The sequence below is a fragment of the Aspergillus fijiensis genome (assembly GCF_003184825.1).
Source record: "Aspergillus fijiensis CBS 313.89 unplaced genomic scaffold BO72scaffold_12, whole genome shotgun sequence".
Lineage (NCBI taxonomy): Eukaryota > Fungi > Ascomycota > Eurotiomycetes > Eurotiales > Aspergillaceae > Aspergillus > Aspergillus fijiensis.
Window position 1 is genome coordinate 599,322 of NW_024468988.1, and position 20,957 is coordinate 620,278.

The 20,957-nt window shown below is 51.3% G+C and overlaps 6 protein-coding genes across 6 annotated transcripts; 2 read left to right on the top strand and 4 right to left on the bottom strand.

Annotated features, from left to right (window-relative positions):
- Positions 1 to 174: 174 nt before the first annotated feature.
- BO72DRAFT_525928 (uncharacterized protein) lies at positions 175 to 1,863 on the bottom strand. The gene is made up of 2 exons (XM_040949993.1): positions 1,738 to 1,863; positions 175 to 1,681 (listed from the first exon to the last, which is right to left on the bottom strand). Exons 1-2 carry the CDS (start codon positions 1,787 to 1,789, stop codon positions 291 to 293), a joined length of 1,443 nt encoding a protein of 480 aa, XP_040803774.1. The 5' UTR covers positions 1,790 to 1,863; the 3' UTR covers positions 175 to 290.
- A 181-nt stretch (positions 1,864 to 2,044) lies between these two features.
- On the bottom strand, positions 2,045 to 3,189 carry BO72DRAFT_446071 (Vps55 family protein). Its single transcript, XM_040944209.1, has 3 exons — positions 2,895 to 3,189; positions 2,607 to 2,820; positions 2,045 to 2,458 (listed from the first exon to the last, which is right to left on the bottom strand). The coding sequence occupies exons 1-3, from the start codon at positions 2,931 to 2,933 to the stop codon at positions 2,325 to 2,327; spliced, it is 387 nt and encodes a 128-aa protein (XP_040803775.1). The 5' UTR covers positions 2,934 to 3,189; the 3' UTR covers positions 2,045 to 2,324.
- Positions 3,190 to 3,456: 267 nt separating this feature from the next.
- On the top strand, positions 3,457 to 4,672 carry pre5 (proteasome core particle subunit alpha 6). Its single transcript, XM_040944210.1, has 3 exons — positions 3,457 to 3,594; positions 3,683 to 3,794; positions 3,917 to 4,672. The coding sequence occupies exons 1-3, from the start codon at positions 3,557 to 3,559 to the stop codon at positions 4,556 to 4,558; spliced, it is 792 nt and encodes a 263-aa protein (XP_040803776.1). The 5' UTR covers positions 3,457 to 3,556; the 3' UTR covers positions 4,559 to 4,672.
- A 32-nt stretch (positions 4,673 to 4,704) lies between these two features.
- Positions 4,705 to 9,385, bottom strand: pabA (aminodeoxychorismate synthase pabA). Its single transcript, XM_040947362.1, has 5 exons — positions 9,148 to 9,385; positions 6,722 to 9,078; positions 6,066 to 6,197; positions 5,626 to 5,987; positions 4,705 to 5,542 (listed from the first exon to the last, which is right to left on the bottom strand). Exons 1-5 carry the CDS (start codon positions 9,171 to 9,173, stop codon positions 4,994 to 4,996), a joined length of 3,426 nt encoding a protein of 1,141 aa, XP_040803777.1. The 5' UTR covers positions 9,174 to 9,385; the 3' UTR covers positions 4,705 to 4,993.
- Positions 9,386 to 9,605: 220 nt separating this feature from the next.
- BO72DRAFT_399796 (histidine kinase-like ATPase domain-containing protein) lies at positions 9,606 to 15,637 on the bottom strand. The gene is made up of 3 exons (XM_040942139.1): positions 15,108 to 15,637; positions 10,016 to 15,049; positions 9,606 to 9,956 (listed from the first exon to the last, which is right to left on the bottom strand). Exons 1-3 carry the CDS (start codon positions 15,233 to 15,235, stop codon positions 9,887 to 9,889), a joined length of 5,232 nt encoding a protein of 1,743 aa, XP_040803778.1. The 5' UTR covers positions 15,236 to 15,637; the 3' UTR covers positions 9,606 to 9,886.
- A 164-nt stretch (positions 15,638 to 15,801) lies between these two features.
- On the top strand, positions 15,802 to 20,815 carry BO72DRAFT_424718 (TRAPPII-specific subunit TRS120). The gene is made up of 3 exons (XM_040942885.1): positions 15,802 to 16,251; positions 16,351 to 17,336; positions 17,392 to 20,815. Exons 1-3 carry the CDS (start codon positions 16,086 to 16,088, stop codon positions 20,689 to 20,691), a joined length of 4,452 nt encoding a protein of 1,483 aa, XP_040803779.1. The 5' UTR covers positions 15,802 to 16,085; the 3' UTR covers positions 20,692 to 20,815.
- Positions 20,816 to 20,957: the final 142 nt, after the last annotated feature.

Here is a 20,957-nt window from a genome sequence, read left to right on the forward strand (position 1 = left end):
ATGATGCAGTTGCTTGCCCGGTCGGAGCTCGGAAGAATCATCGGCCGGTCGAGTGTTGCATGTATACATTCCTGGCCATTGTGTACAATGCACACTCAACAATCATGTTCTATCCATAGATTGATTTCAATTATGTCATTCGATATTGTGGTATCATATTTTTGTTTCAAAGTGATCCCAGAGTTTCACGCGTACTTTATTACACCCTCGAACAACTTGACCCTACCAACCCAGCACTGCTTACTATGTATTTATCATAACTCATTATTCATCACCTGTACCAGCCAGGCTTAGTTCTCCTCGCAGAATAGTCGCAAGAACTCATCAATGCACGTCATTGCCTTCGCTTTCTCCAACAATGGTGGCAGCCCCACCAGCCCAGGTTCTTCTGCGGCTGCCGTCTCCTTCAGATACTTCCGCAAAGCGAACGTTGACGCGCGATAGGTCGCGTGATACATGGCCTTGAATTCATCTTCATCCGCATTTGGCCCGGCATCTGCTACTATGCGCGGATCTTTCTCCTCCGGCGTCTCGTCCTGATATCCCGGTCCGGTCCCGGTTTGCGGTCTACTGGAACCTCCCGAGCGTGTCGCAGTAGGTCGGTTGAAGCCATAAAGCCGCATGCACGTCAAGATCGTCCGCGTGATTGTGTTCTTATTCTCGGCAATGATTGCCCCGGCGTCTTTTGGTGTCGTCGGATATTCAACTTTGCCTCCCGGCGGTAGTGAGGGTGACGATCCACAGTCTCGTTTGTAAGTGGACGAAGTTGTAGTGGTGGTGGTGGTGGAGTCGATGAACGGATTGGGCGTACCTTTCCGAGAGCCAAGATCCCGCAGATGGCCTCGTCTGCTGCTGAGTCGAGAGGCATCGAATCGAGACTCGAGCGTCTTCCCTGCAATGCTCCCTCCAATGGAAAGGGACCGTGCTCGCTGCGATGCAATGCGTTCGATCTGAGGAAGAGAAGGTTCCTCGGATTCGCGCTTGATCCGTAGCGCTTGGAGTTGCTGTTGGGAGGCGTGCGAGAGTGAGTGTGCCATTAATTGCGACACCGCTTCGCCGCCCTTCTGCCGGACTCTTTTATGATGCTGTGTGACAGAATCGAAGAGAGTGGCAACTCGTTTGCGTTTGGGGCTTGGAGAGTAGATGTCCGGGAGAAAGTGAGCGAACTCGTCATCGTGTATGGAGTCGTCCGTGTTGGGAGGTGCGGACGCGGATTGTGCTCTGGTGATTAGAGATACGGATATGGGAGTAGCGTAGATTCTAAGCTCTTGTTTGGTGGTAGATCGAACCTGATCTTCCAGATCTGATGATGACGATCCAGGTGGGGTGGGAGGCCTTTCGGAGGAGGCTGTCGTTGAGAGGACGCCGTGGATCAATAGGTCGGTTGTGCCGGTACTGGAGACTTTGGCTGGTGCGCCGTTGTCGACACGAACAAGCAGACCAACCGGGCACTGAAATATTTGCAGCCGGTCAAGCTCGTTTTCTTCCAGCCAGATAGTACTCGTCAACTTGTCCTTGAGCCATATTGTAGTCTCGGGGTTCCCCGCATGGAGTTCAAGGTTAGGACCAGATCGCGCGTGGAGGGGTATAAGCGCCGGATTTACGAAGCAGCGCAAGCTGAGACATGATTCTTTTGAAAGATCAGATTGCCAGTTGGATGATCTATCGACTAGTCGTAGACCTGAATACAAAAAACTTAGGAGATGCACGCAAGCAGTTTTGTCGGATTCGGCTTACCGTGGAGTTGTGCTCCGCCCTCTAAGACGATCGTGCCAGTCCAGACATCCATTCTGCGTATCTAGAACTATACAAGCAACTCACATATCGTGAACTCAAGGTTTATCGGGTAACGGGAGAATTGTGAATCGTAAGTACAAAAAGTTCCGAGCTGGTCGATGTCCGGCGGGTATTTTTACACGAACGCGCCGCCGGAGCGCGATCCCACGTGATCCCATTATATGCTCAAGGCGGAACGCATCGCCGCATGACGAGGTGATCCGGACAACTTGGTAATCTACATCGGATGATCTTACCGGCAATGAGATAGGCCCGTACTGCCAATATTCTATATAGGTGCATAGTAGCTATAATACATCTACCGCATCGCCAAATGACAAACACAAAATCATAGCAAACCCCATAAACACACGCAAAGTCACCGTAATACTCCTACGGAACGGTAAATCATATCGATGGCTCGTGAAAAATATGAAAAGTTGGTAGACACATTGGGGGGGGTTAGGTTCATGCTAGGTGGAGAAACATTCTGCAGGGTGGGTATCCAACGCGAAGCCTGCCTTGCTGGAAAGCACGGCGCTCGGCTTTCAGAAGTCCTCCTGCTCCTTGAAGAACATCGAGAAGCTGATGATAGTTCCGTAGATGAGGAGACCTCCAACAATTGACATGACCATGGCGGGAATTTCGATCGCACCGCAATGCGCAAGGGCGGCTGGGAGAGCTGGATCGAGTAAATTTGGTTAGCTGCCTCGGACGGTCTCAAGAAGTAAATCCGGCATCGCAAGCACCGTGAGCCAAAGCTCTCGTCACCAGATATTGACAGGGGCGCTCGCAGATCATGCTTCCGGGATCGAAAAGTGCGAACTCACCAATACCCATCAAAACCAAGAAACCGGTCATGAAGCGGCCAAAGTCGGCAGCTGCGTTGCCGGAGCTGTCCATAAAGTCATCCGGATTGGCGCATCGTGAGCAGATCCAGTTGGGCAGGGGCGCAACCACATAAGTCGCAACAACAAGCAACGGTAGGAAGTTGTGCCAGAGAGCCGAAGACAGGATTACAAGAAGAAAACCAATGGCAAGGACCTATTGGATGAAATGCATTAGTAGGCGCAAGCAGGTGATTTATGAAAGGACCAAAGAATTAGAAGCGCGCATACAAAGGAGAGTGCGATGATTGTTCTGAGTCCGGCGGTCATGGTTGCGGAGAAGCCCCAGTCGGTGTGAGGAGGAGGGGTCGATAGGGAATAATAGCTTTGTTGAGGGGGAGAGTAGTGGAGAGTGAGGAAGGTCAGAAGACGCTGAGCAAGTGGTATCAAGCAAGATGCAGTAAAAGAGAATAAGGGTTGTGGATCGACTGCCTGGCAAACCCAAAACTAGAAGGGAAAGTGAGTAAGAAGAATGGGGAGGGAGTTGGGGATAGGCAGGCAGGTAGGTATGGGTGATACAAGCTTAGCTGGATGGACTACGAGTAGTAGTCAGTGACGTCCGGGCGCTGGACTGGTGCTGGTGCTGGTGCTGACAGCCTCAGGCAACAATCATCAACTGCGGAGCGGCGGAGGTCAGCTTACTGCTGCTGCTAATTGACTAGCGGCGGGAAGCTCTCGTTCTTGCTCTCTCTTGCTCTCGCTGGCCGTCACCGCGTCAGTTGCTCTCTGCCTGTCCGAACCTCCTCCTACTTACTACTATCACTCTATCTCGCTTCATTCTTTCCTGTTCTCCCCCCACTACCACTCATCTCCTACCTCTTTTCCCTGATCGGACTACTCTTCAATCCCTTGACTCCTCCTTTGAAACCCGATCCTCATCACATTTTCCCGCCATGTTCAGAAACAACTACGACAACGATGCCGTCACCTTGTATGTATTATCGCCAGCTTCTCTCGTCCTTCAAGACCCAACGCAAAGACACCTTCAGTGCTGTGCTAATCAGGGACTATGCGCACAGCTCCCCGCAAGGTCGGATATTCCAGGTTGAATACGCACAGGAAGCCGTGAAGCAAGGATCCGTGGTGGTGGGACTGGTCAACAAGACACATGCCGTGCTCGTCGGCTTGAAGGTATGACTACTCTGGCTACTTTCCCAACCCCATGAAGTGTTCTTCATTCTCTTTTTCCCCCTTACAAATAGAAGACCTCACAAAGCTGACATCTTGCCCCATCTCCTTGCCCCCCTTCCCAGCGTAATGCCGAAGAGCTCTCGTCATACCAGAAGAAGATCATCGAAATCGACTCCCACATGGGCATTGCCATCGCCGGTCTCGCCTCGGACGCTCGGGTGCTCTCCAATTTCATGAAGCAGCAGTCACTGGGTTCCCGGATGACCTACGGCCGCCCCTTGCCCGTCGACCGCATCGTCAGCCAGATCGGCGACCGCGCTCAAACGAACACCCAACATTACGGCAAGCGGCCCTACGGTGTCGGCCTGCTCGTGGCCGGCGTCGACGACGCCGGTCCCCACCTGTTCGAGTTCCAGCCCTCGGGCATGACCCAGGAGATGGTGGCCTGTGCCATTGGCGCCCGCTCCCAGATGGCCCGGACCTATCTCGAGCGCAACTTGGAGAAGATCGCCGGCTCCACGCGCGACGAGCTCATCACCCACGGCCTGCAAGCCCTCAAGGAGACCCTTTCCCAGGATAAGGAGTTGACAGTGGATAACACCTCCGTCGGCGTGGTGGGTCTGGCTCCCGAGGGTGCCAGGGGTAGGATCGAGAGCTTCAAGCTATACGAGGGCCAGCTGCTCGTACCTCTGCTGGACGCTTTGGAGCGGTCGGAAGCCGGCGAGGAGACGAAAGAGGCCGAGACGATGGAGGTGGACTCATAGAGCGTGGATGGGGGGACGGTGCCCCACCTAGCTTCGATTCCTCTAAATGAATTTACCTTCTGATAGTTATAGTCATGAATCGGGATAATCTCATGTTACCCTATAACCTTCATCGAATAAGAAGAACCTGTAAGGTTATATTATAGGGCAGCCATAGCTCTTGGGCATGTCATTGTAGACCGGAAGACACCTCATAACCATTGTGCACGGCATCCCATTCCTCGGGAGAATATGTGCTTGGATATTCAATACAATGCAAGCCAATGTGGAGATGCAGAAGGAAACCCCGCTCCAGCATGAAACCACTGAATGGCAAGTGCTTCACAGTACCCGTCCCAAGAATAGCTACGTAGCACCCTTAAGCAAGCCCAGATAGATAATAAGTGAAACGGGTATCATACTCTCCCCACCCGGAACCCAACCCCGGACCTCAACTTAGACCCCCACCTTAACCTTCTTCTTCCTTGATCTATTATCCTCCAGCCCGGCGGACGGCGTCGCAGCTCCCTTCTCCGAGCCCCTCCCTGGTGTATCCACCCTGACTTGCGGCGTGGGTACTCTTGCAGCCGTTGCACCACCACCGGCATTTGGGCCCTGTTTATTCATCCCGCCCGCCGCCGCCGCTGCATCCCCGGCCTTGGACATGAGGAACGACCCCGGTTCGCCGACCAGCGGGTTCTCATCCATGAACTCATCCCCGTACCGCGTCAGCAGACTGAACGACTCCGCCAGCGTTCGGGTATCTTGGTACACGGAGCCGCCCGTCTGCGCCACCTGCAATCCGACAAGAGGCGCCTTCGTTGGCGCGTCGGGCATCGGCGTGTTCTCTTTGCTCTGCTGCGCTGCGGCGGTGCCGGCTGCTTGAGCGGCTGAGTCGGGTTGTTTGGCCGATGGCGGGAGATAGGTGTGTCCGTGTGACGGTGTGAAGGTGGGTAGGGTGGATGCTGTTTTGAGGAGGCTGGTGAGAGAGGTCACGGCCGAAAGCTATGCCATGGTTCGAACAGAGTGAGCAGTTATGAGACAAGACGCCTTATGAAAGGATGAAGAAGGCAGGGGGGCAGCCTTACGATTCGGTTCCCAATGACACTTGCCACTGATGGTGCCATGTAGATGCAATCGCCGACGATAAAGTAGGTGGAGAGGACCTCCACCTCGTCCTCTTGTCCGGCTCGCTTGCGCCGCGTCTGCTTCCGGATCACCCAGATGTTGGAGGGCTCATGTGCGAATCGCCCGTCCGGTTGCGCGGCGGCCTGGAGTGGATCGTACGAGACGATGAATTCTAGGCCCTGCATCGTGGCGAGCCGGCCTTCGAAGGCTTCGCGGGTCTCGATGAATTGCCGGAAGGCTTCATTGTAGTTGGCTTGGATCGCGAGGGAGGCATTGTTGGATGTGGGATCGAAGAAGGGGGATTCGGCAAAGTAGAAGAGGACTAGTCATTGGAGAGACAGTCAGCATAGAGAGAACGAAGATACAGTACATCGTGTGACTGCCTAGTAGGAAGTCATACTGTTATTCGAATGGAGATAGCCTCCCATCATCTGCACGTGCGGCGGGGATCGCCATAGGATTTCCTCCAGTGAGGACTCTGGTGCGGTTGCCATGGTGTTCGGTAAGCTCGCACAATGTTCCCTAGGCTTTCCTGGAGACTTGGGTAGCTATGAAATAGATGTGCAATGTGCTACGAGACTCTATCAGTGTCAAAGAAGTGACAGAGAACGAAGCTGGAGAGATCGTCCGAGGCAACTCTCCGCGGAGGTGACGATGTTTGGCGTGTTTGCATCCAACGTCGATCAGTTGTTGAATGTATTGTGCTGTAAATAACAAAAAAGGCTACAACTACAATGAGGTAAATGTGAATAGGAAGAGATTCTGTAGGGAATTTATATAGATTCCAAGTGTTGTAATCGAGTCGCAACATGCTAGTAGGGTATCTTGTTGAATAGAATCAGTGTGAAAACAAATCCGCTAAAGCTGCGGGCATGGCCTGCCCGCGATGCAAATGAAACCAAACGCCGCACAGTATATGGTAGATGTTGAATGCGATTTTCTGCAACGTCTCTTTTGCAATCAATCAAAGTAAAGAAATGTATGTTAGTATGGTAGAGGGCAATGAAGCATGCTAGGCATTCTTTATGGGCCGACAATCAAGCGGCACGAATGCACCAAGGACTGTTCTCAACTTGGTTAACATCTCCTCCCATTCGCCTTCAGCAGTGCTAAGAATGGTGACTGCGCCGCCTGCGCCGATGCGCCAGACCTGTTCGACATCATCGTCGCCAGCACATGTAAAGGCGGTGCGTATCAGGACCGAGAAGCTCCCTCCACCACCGAGATCAAGAAAACCCATTGCACCAGAATAGACTCCCCGGTTTCGACCCTCAATCGAGGAAAGGTGCAAGCACGATCGTTCCTTCGGCGCACCGGTCATAGAGCCAGGTGGGAAGCATTGCTGCAGCGCCGTTAGACCATATGCTGACATGCCGTTTGAATATAATTGTGGCATATCTTGAGCCGCAAAGCCAGGTCGGTTTGGGTCGACCTCTCCTATGACATGCGTGATCATTTGGTAGACGCGCCCATGGTCTTCTACCTCGAGAAGCTTCTCCACATGCACCCCTCCCGAGCCACAGATACCGTAAAGGTCGTGTCGGATGAGATCTGCAATCATAAGATTCTCTGCTATCTCTTTGGTCGTGCCTAGGATTTCGCGTGCCTTTTCAAGAGTCATGTCGTTCGTCTTCCTCACAGTTCCTTTCATTGGTTTCATTTCTAACCGAGAGTGACGGTCCCAGTTCAGGAAACATTCAGGGCTGCTGCTGACAATCTTGAGGTTTCCTAGTCTGGCATAAGCACTGAAGGCGGCAGGGTTATGTTTCTGAAGACGCCGGTACAGTTTCCAAGGAAACTCCTTGCGGCCACTATTGCTTTCTGCTGAGGGCAATGTTATGGTAGTCTCATTGGTAAGACATAGTTCGTAAGATTCGCCAGCTAGTAGTTGTGCACGACAGGCATCGAATTGGTCCTGGTAAATTTGCCGATCCGGGAATCGCACCACACCCTGCTCAAGAATGCGATCCAAAGATTGCGAATCTGTCATCGTACCTTCGGTTTCAGCGGGTCTGTCAGAAGTTGCAAGCCTTTGGAGAGACGTCAATGTCTCATCCAGCCATCCATTGGCCAAATCATCCGTCGCACAAGTAGACTGGATGGTGACGCGGCCAGTGTGATGATCAACGACCACACTCCTTTCAGTCCATAATAAGCTGGCATCTGCAGGATTGCTCGAGGGACCACCGGCTCCTGCGGCATGCGTCCCTTGGAAATCCTGTTCGTGACTTTTTGGACGGGCAATGGAAGCCAGCCCCATTTCGTAAGAAAAGTAACCCAAAAAGCCGGCCCAAAATGGGACCGTATCATCACCCGTAAGCACTTTTTTGGCATCCATGAGGAACTTGAGTGCGCTCCAGAACCGAGATGCTGACAAGCAATCCTCGATTGTGGTTTGGTGATCACTGGGTGAGCTCTTCGTGCTGCCGACTGATAACTTCTCTAAGAGCAGACGTTCATTCTGCGCATAGTATTCGAGCCTCCAAGTGTTGGAGCTAGGTACAGATATGATGCTGTACCGGCCGTTGGACTTGAAAATGACAGCTGCCGACCCCGGACTATTGAGAGCCTCGCAGATTGTCTCGGCTCCTAGTTGCTGGGACTCAAAAGTTCGGGAGGAGGAGTGACTCGATGTTGACGCACTCCACTCTAACATAGTATGGACAATGTCCGGGATAGATGGCAGGTCACCGGAAGACTTAGGCGCGACAATTGACATGCTACTGTAGCTGCCTCGTCCATTCAGTTTGTTGTATCGGAGAGCCGCAGCCCACCACTTTTTGAGCAGGTCGCTGCATGCTTTTCTATCTGACTTGCAGGATTCAGGATGAAATTGAACGGCCCAGAATGGCTTCTTCCTGTGGCGAACAGCCATTGGAATTCGTGTCTGATGGGGTGCGCCGTCTTGCTCAAGAGACAGCCAGGCAAGGAGATCCAGATCTTGCGCAACAAAATCATTGTGGTGACCATCATCGGAGACGAATGACTTCATGTCAGCGTACAGCGAGTGATACAGTGTGACTTCCAGCTCCTGAACATCTCGAAAGATGTCCTCCTGTGCTGTCTGAACGCGACGGACCTGCCCGTGAATGGGATATGAAAGTCGACGAATCGAAGCCCCGTGGTGCAGACATAAACTCTGGAAGCCAAGGCATATTCCAAAGATAGGTAGTTGGTTCCTGCCATCCAGTTTCCAGATGTCTCTCATGATCCCCACGTCTTGAGGAATGTGAGGATCGCCCGGACCAGGCCCAAGAACGACGGCCTCGAAACGCTGCACATAGTCGGCCATGTTGCCATTGGGCCATGATGAGTCAATTCTCAAGACTGAGACTGTGGCCTTGAGAACTTCTTCCAGCATGGCGACGACATTGTAGGAGAAGGAGTCATATGCATCAATGTACAAGATGTTCCTGGGTGGAAGTGCACGTGAAGTAGCAGCATCATGGCTTATAGTAGGTGCCTGGCCTTCGCTTGCTGACTCCCAGAATCCCAACGAGGGAGCCATGTTAGGACACCGAAATTTGAGAAGAGGTCTGCAGGCAGACCCAGAATGTGATAACAGAGATTAAGACAAAGAGATATTGAACAGCATGGATGCATTCAAATGCATAATAAGAGGGAGATCATTGAAAGGAGGAGGGGGAGGGGAGTGGAGGTGGATTGACTATCAGATAAAGAACGACGATCAGGAAAAGATGCAGAATCCGCCACTCCAAGAGTGGCAACGCTAGTAGTCCATAGTAACTTTACAGTCCGTACGGAATACACCCGCTCGGTTCCTGAAAATACCGGAGGAAAACTTTAAGATCTGCTTCGGTCCGAACTTCATCGCCGCCACTTGTACATAGTATTATACCTCAAATTCAATTTAATTTACTGTACACATGATATATACTTTCTAGAAAAATAGATAGGTATGTATTTACTATGCGTAGGTCTATCTATCCCTATTCACCACGAATGTAATACATGATAGCCATAAAGCCAAGCCCTGAAGACGCCCCGCATCCTCTGGATTGGACTCGAGTATTCGACACCAGCTAGAGCTATATTATAGACTTATGGGAAGTCATCTGACGCTTAATCTATGCCGAACAATTCCGTGATAGCATGATCCACAGTAGACGTTATATGTCTGTCTAAACCCAACTCAACGAAGACTGAACCAAAGAGGTGACCAATGCCAAATCATCATCATCATCAACCTCCGCTCGAGGTTCAATTTCCCTGATTGGGGGTCACTAGCCTGGCTGCTATTTTAGGGAAGTACTGCGCAACGAATCCTTCACTGCACCATTGTTAGTACCTGGAATCATCCTCTTAAAATTGAGGACGGAATGAACTTACGTGTAGAAACTGTGTGCAGAACTGTGATCCTCGACAAGATTGTGCGCCAGTTCATGGCACAAGATCACCCACCAATAAATCAGTGCTTCGGATCGAGCGCCGGCAGAGTTTTGGAGCAGCTGCTTCTCGTGCAGCTGCTGGAAGAAGAAGTAATTGCAGAAAATGCTACCGGCCCGATTGAAAGCAATGGTCTTTCCGGGGTCATAGAAGACGCTGATAATGTCGAAGCGGAGGGAAAAGACATCAGCACAGTCGATCAGCAGGGATGCGAAGACGTTGATTCCAAGACTGTTCTTTGCCAGGAAGGCCGATCGGTCTGGAAGGGTTTTGACAAACAGCACATGGATGCCGCAAGCAAGGGTAGCCACAAATTCAAGATCGTGGCTTGGTTTCTCATCGCAGTAGGACTTGGTTTCGGTAACCTGATTCGTTTGTGGTCGGGTGTAGACATCGGACGAACCATGGGGTCGACACGCCTGAACCGCCGAAAGCAATTCGGATTGAAGGTGATGAGGAGAGTTGGCAGCGACCGGTGCTTCCGGACGAGATTTTTGCTGTGGATCTTGGACGGAGTAAGGCGGAGGAGGTGTAGCATTTTCAGAGGGTCCAGGGACTGGCGTGTTCGAAGACTCCCCATTGAGGGCATTCCAAGGTGACCGGTTACCCTCAAGCCCAAACCGCTTGGTCAAATTGGCCAGAAACCCGCGCGGCTTCTGGTCTTGGGCCTGATCCGACCTTTCAACCTGCATATCACGGGTAAAATTCCTGCTCGAGGGAGAATCTGGGAAGTCCCCTGGCATGAGTTGCCGCCCATCTTCCGTTGCGTGCGAGCGTATCTGACTCTGGCTCTGAACCTGAGCCTGGCCTTGAGCCCAGGCGGCTTCTCTTTCCTGCAAGCGCTGTCGTTCCTCCTCAAGCTGCTTCTGTCGCCTGTCTTCTGCCACCCTTGCTTCCTGGGCCTTCTGCTTGAGAATACGTTCTACATTGTACCCGCGAGCTTTCAACTCCAAAAGATCAGTCTTGAGGAGCATTTCCAGGGTCAAAGTCGAATGAAGCTTCGGTCTAGCAAGAATGAGATGTACCAGAGCCTGACTTATTTCATAGAGATCGTATCTGCCCGGACATATCCACAGCATCCAGTTTCGCGATGGCTGCTGGGTGATGATTGCACTTCGTTTCTGAGTATGAGATATACGCCGTCCCTTGAGAGATCGTGTGAGGGAAATGGATTGTACCACCTGGACTTGTAGATGTTTTTCGAGCCAGCGTACATCATGTCGTATGGAATCCGACGATTGGTCATGCAGAAAGAGTCTCGTGCGTTCGTGAATCAACTTTTGTAATTTAGTTGCTGGACTCTGATCGGCTGCCACTGCACCCCAATGAGCGCGCTCTTCGACGAGGCTGCTCAGCGGCACTGCTCCCAAAGAAAGGTAGAAGTTCTCTAGAAGCTCTTCTTGTGGAGCGGCCAAAACATGTTCCTTGAACAAATTGAAACTTTGAAAGTCATCCACAACCACAGCATCCTTGGCGACGGTCAGAGTCCACTCCTTGATGCTCTGTTCTTCGTCTTCGTCTTCTGAGCCCGCAACATCATTGCTGACATTCACCTGAGCGAGAGACGTTATGTCTCTGCTGGATAGAAGAAACGCAGATCGTTTCATCTCCAGAAACAATTCCCGGTCTTTCTTGAGCACCGGGAGATGCTCTGCAAGTGTTCTAAGCAACTTGAGATACTTATCTGCACTTTGGAAAGTGGCCGATACTCTTGCAGGCTCTCTTACTAGCATATGCGCAAGCTCGGTTTTCGTTGGCTCACGCTTGGATCCCACTGCCATAAGGAATAGATTGGCTTCCTGATCGAAATCGACGAAATCAAATATATCCTTGTAATCCTCGCCTTCTCCCAGATAACAGAGCTTGGGCGCCACATGCCGCACAGAAGACTTCTTGTCCATTGTACCATGAGCAGTCGAGACGGGCACAATCTGAGCATTGCTAACACGATCGATGTCCCGGGATCTGAGTTCCGATACCCTTCCGGCAAGGTACTTGAATACCACCCGGGCGTCCCTTTTTGTAGATGGCGGCAGGCGTATAAGGCAATCTAAACAATCGCTCAAAGCAGGATGCTCTTTTACTCCAAACTTTGAGGCATGGGGATGAAGATCTTTCCGGAGAATCTGAAAACCAAATAGTGTAGCACCCTCTTCAGTGAAACATTTCCCAGGGGTGCTTAAAGTGTCTGACCCTTCGACAGGTAGGAATGGAACCTTGATTGCGCCACAGTCGAATATAGCATAGCCGCTTGTATGATACTCGGCGATGTAATATGACATGGCTCTTGTGTGCAAACTCCAGTCCTTCTCTGAGGCTGCTCTCGCCAAAATATCAACTAAGTCTGCAGCGGATGGAGAAGCCCTTAAGCCAAGCATTGATAAAAATTTACCCTCATTGCTGCTAGGTCGATATTTTCCAGGCCACTGAATAATTGGCAATCCAAGCGCACGAAGTGAATCTTTGGGCTCAAACAATTCGCATATCTTAAAGCGCGTTGTCTCAGCGCGCTTGGATTCATTAGAAGTCTGCCCATCGCGGTATTCAGCTGGGCAAAGGCTCGTGTCCTTGAGCCTCTTGATATCCTTCGAAGGTATGTCTGCTTGAACAGATACTAGATAGCGTATTAAATCGACATGGCTCCACCTCCGCTCGCTGTTGTTTCCTGGGTCCGAAGACTCAGATGAGTTCAGAAGACGTTCGAAAATAACTCCAAGTTCAACTGTTTTACGAACTCCCAAAGATGCCAGAAACTTCTCCTTGACACCGTTAAGACCGTGAATAACAGGTAAATCATCGAATAGTCGAACAGAAGAGAAATATGTTTCGGGTGGAGTCTTCATTCCCAGCTTGGTTGGAATAATGGTTTTCGATTGCAGCACATTGCTCACTGTTTGCTTCGATGTCGGACTAAAGTACTCCCATTGCTTCGATATGACAGGAAGAACCTGCGCGGAAAATGACGGATTCTGAGTAATATCATGAGCTGCTGAGAGCATGTTTCGATTGCCGGCATTTTCAACCAGCCAAAGGATCCAGGTGACGACCTGCAATTCTGTCCATCCCATGGCCTCCAGCTCTCTGTTTCCAAGGTTCTTCGTGAATTTAAACGGTGCCACGGATGGTGGCAATGGCAAGCTTGCTGGTATTCTTTGCGGATTCAGAAAGCTTTCGATACCCGCAAAGACAATCAGTTTGGCCTGTGAGTCGGCGTTCTCTTCGTCGCTTGCCACTGCAACACTAAGGATACTTTGAACGGAATAAGTATCGAGCTGACCCGCAACAGCCTTCCGACTGAGCCAGGCAAGAAACTCGTTGACTTGATTGGAACGCAACGTAGTGCGCTCCAACTCTTTCTTAATGTCAGACACAGTGATGTCAGTCACCAGGCCAAAGTCCGTCAATTTCTTGACAAAATCTTTAGCACCTGTCACGAAAGCATCTGGCAAAACTGGAATCGAATCCATGAAACTGAGATCTTTGGGAGCTATGCGTGCTTGATGGCTCTGAATTACACCGCACGTTGACAGAACTTCAATCGAGGAGCTTTTGTTGCACGTCCAGAACGCGTCTTCTATTGTCTGCCCCAGCACGGAAGATGGGGTCGATTCACGAAACACAAATTGATTTGCGGTATGGATGGCCTCGGGGAGTATGTCGATTATATCATCTTTGCGGATCTTGGTTAAGTTAGAATCATTCTTTCCGGGGTGTATCCTGGATTTTATGGATGCCATTTCCGCAGTCCAGGCAATACGACAGATGATGCCGGCCGCCCTTAGCATTTCAAGGTTCCACTTGCTGATATATCGAGTGTTGAGATCGATACTCTCCCTCTCGACTGTGGGAATCACAGACGGTGCCGATATATGAGCATTGAGGCCTGTTGTTTGATGGGTAGGGAAACCTATGAAGATCCTTCCATCTTTCGAAGGAAGTATAGAGGCAAGAATCTCAGAGTCCAGGCCGGAAGCTCTGGAGGCTAAAGTAGTATCATATGAAGGTGTCAAGATAGCGATTGTCGATTTCTTCGGTGGTGGTTTCCGAGTTGCTCTTTCAAGTTCACTGCTCAATGATTGACTGACAGACGCTTGAATACTAGCAGTGTTGATGTGAAGGAAGACAGATGCCTTTGAGGTCTTGATCATCTCGCCGATGTCGCTCACATTATCAGTGGCTTCGGTCTTCAACGGCTTTTCCGAGCTTTTTTGGCCAGTGAGTCGTGAGAAGAAGGTACGTAACGAGCCTGTAGTATCACGGAGGCCCTCGCTGAAGATGCTTAGGTTTGGTTTCCATTCGACAACTCGCATCCACTCAGCGTCAACCTGGGCAACTTCCCGAGTAACCGATTGGATTTTCATCAATCCGTGAGGCGTCTTTGTATCGATGTCTCTTGGAATGACAAGGTCAACACTTGGGGCTGTCTTTTTGGAAAGTTGCAGCACTTTCCAGTCGTCTAGCCACAAGTCTATACCTTCTAGACTGACAAAAGTAAGACTGCTGGACAAGAACTGGCATAACTGCATCAGCGAAGGGATTGGGGTGGAGTCATTGCGATAGTCCAGAACGAATGTGGTCTCGGGGTTGGCGTCTTCGTTCAGCTGTAACCGGCGTGTAAAAAGTGCGTTTCCTTTCCAATAGAAGGCCATTGCCTCCTTTCCGGATGATACGAAAGGCTCCTCACAATCGTCAAAGACACTGTAGAAGCCGACGCCAAATGCTCCGATTTTAGTTTCATCAGGATTTCCATCAGCAATACGTTTCAGCCTTGACCAATCTTTTTCACTAAAAGGAAGACCGTTGTTCGATATGAGGAGGCGTTTAAGAGTATGATGGGAGATCGTATGCTTAATCAAGGTGTTTTCATCGGGAGCTGGAGGCAAGGGTACCGTGGTTGAAGGCAGTGTCTCGAATTTGATAGTTACTTTCCTGGCGTTCGCATCCGCGGCATTCTGTATCATTTCGCGCAGGACAGTCCTGTTCGTATGGCATCAGCGATAATCCGTCGAGTCCAAAGGGTTTAGAAGATATTTACCATTTGCCCGAGTATCGCGCAAGAACTTTCGAGATCAAGCCCCTTGTGTCCACTGTGACCGCCTCCTCATCGTTCCCAGACCCCAAAGTGCGCGCCCTGAGCGCATTAAAATCGATCTTCTGCGCCATCTTCGCAGGCTGACAGGAAGAATATTACGGACGAATGACCCGATGATTTGAAAAGAGAACCCTCGGGGATGGAATATTCTCAGACAGATGCAACCGAGAGAGATTTCGAGGAAGGTCAAGTTATTGGGTGACTTGAGGTCAATTATTATCCAAGGTGGCTGAAACCTGGGCAAAAGAAAGACAACAACGCAAAAGATCTAGAGCTTCATTCCATGGCAACGCAGGCACCAGCGTACAAAAGGTTGTTTGGAAACAAAGAAAGAGAGCTATAAACAGCACAGAGCAGACATGGAAAAGAGGAAAAGGGGAAGAGTTGAGAGAGTCGGGAGCAGGGATCCCTGTCTGACTGGGACCGAGTCCGATGGCGACTGACTGCTTTGTAGGTAAACCGACGGAGACAACCGCGGAGTTAAATCGTTTATCAGGGAACAGTCTCTTATCTGACTGACTGACTGAACTTGAACCAGCTGATAGATAAGTTAGCTTAGTTAGTCATTATGTCAGCAGGGGGAGAGGGGCGGGCGGTAAACACTCCGACTCGGTGCCAGCATCAACCAATTCATCAATTCCGGGGTTGTTGTTCATCTGTCGGTCATGCTTCGATGCATGTCGTTTCCTTGGTCAAGGTGACCCAAGATTACGAGGTACTAACAATTACAGAGAGCCAACCAGTGTTCAAGCTTACCTTGACCAATACCTACCTACCTACCTATCACTCACCATTGCGTCGTGCATAGCGCTTCGTATGACCTCCGGCCGCCTGCCCGCCTGCCCGCCTGCCCGCCGTGCTTGGAAGCAGTCTTGCGTACAGCCTTGAACGCGACTGCATCAACCGGATACGGACGACATAATGGGGGTCGATCCTCTCTCTCCCATTGCCCCAGTGCGTCTGAGGGCCCTTTTGCTGCCCATTGGCAGAATCAGGCGATCCCGGTTCCTGAGCTTTGCTGCAAGACTTCAAGCCGAGAATGTTGTCCGCTTGGGTGATATTAGTCCCGATGCGCGCCCAAATCGAAGTATGTTAACAAATTATTTCCATGGCGCTCCAATTGATTACACTCCCTCTGAGCAGCAATAATCGACAATCACACTAAACAGCTAATTTCTCTCAATAGACATGTTCTCCCCGCTGGCGTTCCCTACCGGGATGATTCTCTATGACCTCACCTATTCCGTACCGCCCACGTCCCACTTGGAGCTGTTTCCCTTCGAAATATTCCGTGAGCCTTTGGTGGTAATCGCGATTGCCGATGGAGCAGAACTAGGTGAAGATACAAAAAACGGGGATAAATCCTCAGCAGTCGATCGGCCCCCCGAGCCAACCGAAATGGAGCGACTTCGACAGGAGCTGGAAACACTAAAGCAGACTAACCTGAGGGCATTGGTACACCAGCTTCTGATATTTGACTATGACGGCGTCGAGAAACTGTTCAATGGCCCGGATAATGTTTCATGGGTGCCGCGACCCGAAGCGTCCAAAGCTACTACAATGAAAACGGTATTATGCGACATAACATCTTTGCTCCTATCCGAATTAGATGAGTTCGCCAAGACCATTCAAAGTATTCCTACTATCAATTCCCCTAGGGCATCATCTTGGGGCCCACATCGAGGGCCCGACATACGCCCGCGCCCAACAGATCGCCTATTTCACCGGATGACGATGCCTGCGCAGCTACCGTCCAATCCCAACGGTGCATCAGAGTCGGCCCGAAGCTCTAACCAAGGTTCGCCTGCTCCTGGTGACCATGAGACGCCTACTACATTCGACGAAATAACCCGGTCAATTCAACTAGCCAACCGCTCCAACTCAATAAGCAAGCCACATTCGCTCCCATCGTCAAAAGAGCACAGTCGTGATCGCATGTCGGTAAGCGGCATGAGCGCAACAGACCGAACAAAAAACCGGATCAAAGGACGTATAGGTGTGGTTGTTGGAACATTATTTCTCCAGGCAGGCAGATGGCCTGATGCTCTCAAAGAGCTTGTCGAGGCTGCATCCAATGCAAGAGCCAGTAGTGACTATGTGTGGCATGCCAAAGCGCTGGAATCCATTCTTCTTTGTCTGCTGATGCTCGCTTGGGCTGGGATGGACTTTCAGGTATGTCACTTGGGATGGATTTTGCCGCTGATTGTTTGTCACTTACGCCGAAAAGATACCACCTGTATGCTACCCCGTGTCCGACAAGTCATCGAAGCTGTCATACAATACTACCTTTGACTCGAGTTCGTCCTCCGCAGGGAACCGGATCATATCTCTTCAGAACCTGTCCAACCTACTCCCAGATCTTTCGAACAATATACTGAATCTTTATAATCGCGCCGCTAATATCACCGATGAACCATTGCCTCAGCTAGTCTATTCCGAGACTGTCGTCCGTCTGGCAAGGTTATTGGCGGCCGCACGAATTCGTGATGGTGCTTTGGACGATGTAGCGCTGAAGAACATCGTCACAAACGAGCCTCTGATGCCTTTACTCCGCCCGGAGCGGCCCCGTGGACTCAACATGCTTCGGAAGTCTGAGATTGCAAACTTCCTTTTCCGCGCATTACCTCTATCTCCTGGGTCAGATCTCCCTCCCACTGATGCCATACCTATCACTGTGGGTGTGATATCCGTCTTAAACATTCTCGATCTACCACGAAAGAAGGCGTTTTTGCTACGAGAACTTCTCTCGCTTATGATTCCCACCCTCGTACAAGCGCGTAAGATTGGCGCAGCAGAAGTGGGGGTCCATCCTGCTGCTGGGCTGGCGTCTTTGACAGACACCGCGTTTGATATCAACGCTCTTGACCTTGGCCCAGGCAACATGGAAGAAAGTATGCGTTCGCTACTCGCTGTCATAGGGGACACATATGGCGTGCAGCCATCGTCGTATCGCGAATGGGAAAAAAGACGATCATCTACTATTAGTACAAACGATGCTTTCCCTGACTATGACTCCGTGGCCGCAATTGTCGAACGATCTTTCCGGCATGCTAACTTGGATCAGTATGGGGACCTCAACCTCAAAATCGATGTTCTTAAGGCAGCTATCAGCTCATGTGAGGCACTCCCAGATTTTGATGGTGTGCTTCGTTTCACAGTTGAACTTCTTCAAACCATTCGAGGGGACCTGATGCTCGCAGAGACCCAACTCAACCCGCCTTGCCTGTCTCGTGACGAGCAGATTCGGCTCTTGAATAACATCAAACGAACTGTTGGCGCGGCCAAGAGATTAGGCGCATCCGAGCTGGAAGCGGAATATTGGGATGACTTCTTAGTACGGGGTGTTGAGCTTTTGCCCCTCCCGGATCCCAGACGACCTGTTCGTCACTCCAAAACAGATCTGGATGCCGTTGCAGCGGATCGCGAAAAGTCAGCCAAGGATCCGTTTCTCTATAATCCCTTCGCGAAGGCAAATACCAAGGCTTCTGAGGTTCTGATGGTTGCGGGTGAATATGCGGCATTCCAAGTCTCGCTTCAGAATCCTTATGACTTCGAGCTAGAAATCGAGAAGCTCAGCCTGGATGGCGATGGCGTGCCTTTGGATGCTGTGGCCGAGTGGGTGTTGGTGCCTCCTCTTTCCTTGCAAAAAATCACTGTTTACGGGCAAGCCCTTGAAGAAGGTGCGCTCAACATTACTGGCTGCATTGTCAAGGTCAGGCACTGCAGGGAGCGCAAATTCCCGATCTTTCAGTCATTATGGAAGCCAGAGACAGAAGTGAAATTTAAACGCACAGGGCTTGCTGCTAAGAAGCCTGCAGTGGATCGTCCTCTGTCCTGGAGTTCGACCACCTCCAGAGACGGTAAAACAATAATACCCAAGAAGGGCCCTGACACTTCGGCCTGCGAAGTCAGGGTCATTGGTAAACAACCTTCTCTAGCAATTGAGTCGTTGTCTCTTTCCCAGTCAGCAATCATGGTACTCGAAGGCGAACTCAGCTCCTTTGAGATTACGCTTCGCAATGCGTCACCGTGCCCGCTTAATTTAATCTTATTTACTTTCCAGGACTCCACAACCAGACAGGTGCAGTCAGCGCTTAGCAACAAAGACCTCCTTCCTGTCGAAATTTATGAGCTGGAATTGAACCTCACCAGACCTGCGCTGCGCTGGCGCCGGCAAGGTTCGAACCCTGAAGACCACTCGATCCCGGCAGGTCAAAGTGCTACGTTCACCATCGAAATTATCGGAAAGCCCGGCTTGCAGGACACTACCGTGCAAATCGATTATTCGTACCTTGGCATGTCGGACGGCGGTTTGCCTGATGTCTTCTATACCCGCCAACTGTTTGTCCCGCTTACTGCTACGGTCAATGCCAGTGTTGAGATCGCACGGTGTGATATCTTACCACTCAGTAGTGACTTTGCCTGGTGGAGTCGTAAAAATGGCATTGTGGAAGGCGACTCTGACGATAGCCAATCCCTTGATACCGGTGCCATCTCACCGGTGCTTTCCCATCTTGCCCACGGCAAGTACGGACCTGATCACTGCATCTGCCTACTAGACCTGCGCAACGCCTGGCCCAACCCTTTGTCCGTGTCCTTGGAGGTCCAGGAGCAGCCTGTAGAGTCTGAGCAGGTTTCAGCCCACGACGTTGCTGCTGACTCAGAGGGCCAGTATACTGTGCATGGAGAACTGCAACCGGGGCAAACATCTCGCTTCGTTCTCGTACTTCCTCGGGTTCACCTAGAGAACCCCCACGCATCAATCCCTATACTGAACACGGGCGTGAAGCGTCAATTCGTCGTCAGCGCCCACAAGCTTTCCTTTGACGCCGAGGCGGCCTCCCGCGAAGCATTCTGGTATCGCGAGGAGCTCATCCGCAGGGTATCCGGACACTGGAAAGAGAAAGCCGGAGGCCGCGTTGGGATCATCGACCTTCGCAACCTCCGGTTCAACGCCCGCATGGTCGACGCGTTCCGATCCGACGACATCGGCGTGACCTACACCCTGGAACCCATGCTGCCCGATGATGAGTCAACCAGTACTGCCGCGGCCGTCCGCACCGGAAACTCCAAGTACGACGTCCGCACGGACGAGCTGCTAAACCTCACCGTCACGATCCTCAACCGCTCGAACAGGCCCCTACACTCCCTCCTGCGGCTGCAGCCCAGTCTCCGCCACCAGCCCAGCAACGTGGCCCTAGACCTCTCGCGGCGTCTCGCCTGGACCGGCATGCTGCAGCAGGTGCTCCCCGTTCTCAATGGTGGGGAAAGTACGACCGCCTCCGTCGGCGTCACGGCTCTCTGCCGGGGCGAGTATGAGTTCGGCGCCACAGTCGAGGAGCTTCGCCTCCTGGCGCCCAAGTCGGAGCCTGGAGGCGAAGGCGGCGACGCCCATTCGGCGGCTGCGCAAGCGGCCGCCTTCCATGACGCAGACGGTATCATCACCGATACTTTCGGTGCGGACGTGGCCAAAAAGCGTCGCATCTGGCACGCCAAAGAGACCTGTGTTATGAAAGCTCATGATTGAAACGCCAAGCGATCAAGAGATAGGAGCACACACAATAAATAGATGGATAAATGCCTCCCCTCGATTCAGCTTATGTATAAGGAGAACTGTTTCTTTAGACGTAATACATATATACCCTCTCTCGCCCTCTCTCTCCTTCTCATGTTCCTTACTGTGTTCCTATGCAGGCTGTCGAGATGATTAAGCATGCTTCTCGCACCTCGGACTAATGCTTCGGATAGCCCCGCCAAATGACGGCATAACTGTAACTGTAGAGCGGTCGATGA

Bases quoted from the DNA above. Each gene is read 5' to 3' on its own strand.
- pabA (XM_040947362.1), bottom strand. From the start codon at position 9,173: ATGGCTCCCTCGTTGGGATTCTGGGA. The intron at 5,988-6,065 runs GTATGACTTCCT...TCCAATGACTAG, and splicing joins CTATCTCCATTCGAATAACA to TCCTCTTCTACTTTGCCGAA. The intron at 5,543-5,625 runs GTAAGGCTGCCC...ACCATGGCATAG, and splicing joins GTGTCATTGGGAACCGAATC to CTTTCGGCCGTGACCTCTCT.
- BO72DRAFT_399796 (XM_040942139.1), bottom strand. From the start codon at position 15,235: ATGGCGCAGAAGATCGATTTTAATGCGCTCAGGGCGCGCACTTTGGGG. The intron at 15,050-15,107 runs GTAAATATCTTC...CCATACGAACAG, and splicing joins GCGCGATACTCGGGCAAATG to GACTGTCCTGCGCGAAATGA. The intron at 9,957-10,015 runs GTAAGTTCATTC...ACAATGGTGCAG, and splicing joins TCTGCACACAGTTTCTACAC to TGAAGGATTCGTTGCGCAGT.
- BO72DRAFT_525928 (XM_040949993.1), bottom strand. From the start codon at position 1,789: ATGGATGTCTGGACTGGCACGATCGTCTTAGAGGGCGGAGCACAACTC. The intron at 1,682-1,737 runs GTAAGCCGAATC...TTTTGTATTCAG, and splicing joins GGGCGGAGCACAACTCCACG to GTCTACGACTAGTCGATAGA.
- pre5 (XM_040944210.1), top strand. From the start codon at position 3,557: ATGTTCAGAAACAACTACGACAACGATGCCGTCACCTT. The intron at 3,595-3,682 runs GTATGTATTATC...CTATGCGCACAG, and splicing joins GACAACGATGCCGTCACCTT to CTCCCCGCAAGGTCGGATAT. The intron at 3,795-3,916 runs GTATGACTACTC...CCCCCTTCCCAG, and splicing joins CCGTGCTCGTCGGCTTGAAG to CGTAATGCCGAAGAGCTCTC.
- BO72DRAFT_446071 (XM_040944209.1), bottom strand. From the start codon at position 2,933: ATGACCGCCGGACTCAGAACAATCATCGCACTCTCCTTT. The intron at 2,821-2,894 runs GTATGCGCGCTT...TTCATCCAATAG, and splicing joins CAATCATCGCACTCTCCTTT to GTCCTTGCCATTGGTTTTCT. The intron at 2,459-2,606 runs GTGAGTTCGCAC...TACTCGATCCAG, and splicing joins CTTGGTTTTGATGGGTATTG to CTCTCCCAGCCGCCCTTGCG.
- BO72DRAFT_424718 (XM_040942885.1), top strand. From the start codon at position 16,086: ATGGGGGTCGATCCTCTCTCTCCCATTGCCCCAGTGCGTCTGAGGGCC. The intron at 16,252-16,350 runs GTATGTTAACAA...TTCTCTCAATAG, and splicing joins CGATGCGCGCCCAAATCGAA to ACATGTTCTCCCCGCTGGCG. The intron at 17,337-17,391 runs GTATGTCACTTG...TACGCCGAAAAG, and splicing joins GGGCTGGGATGGACTTTCAG to ATACCACCTGTATGCTACCC.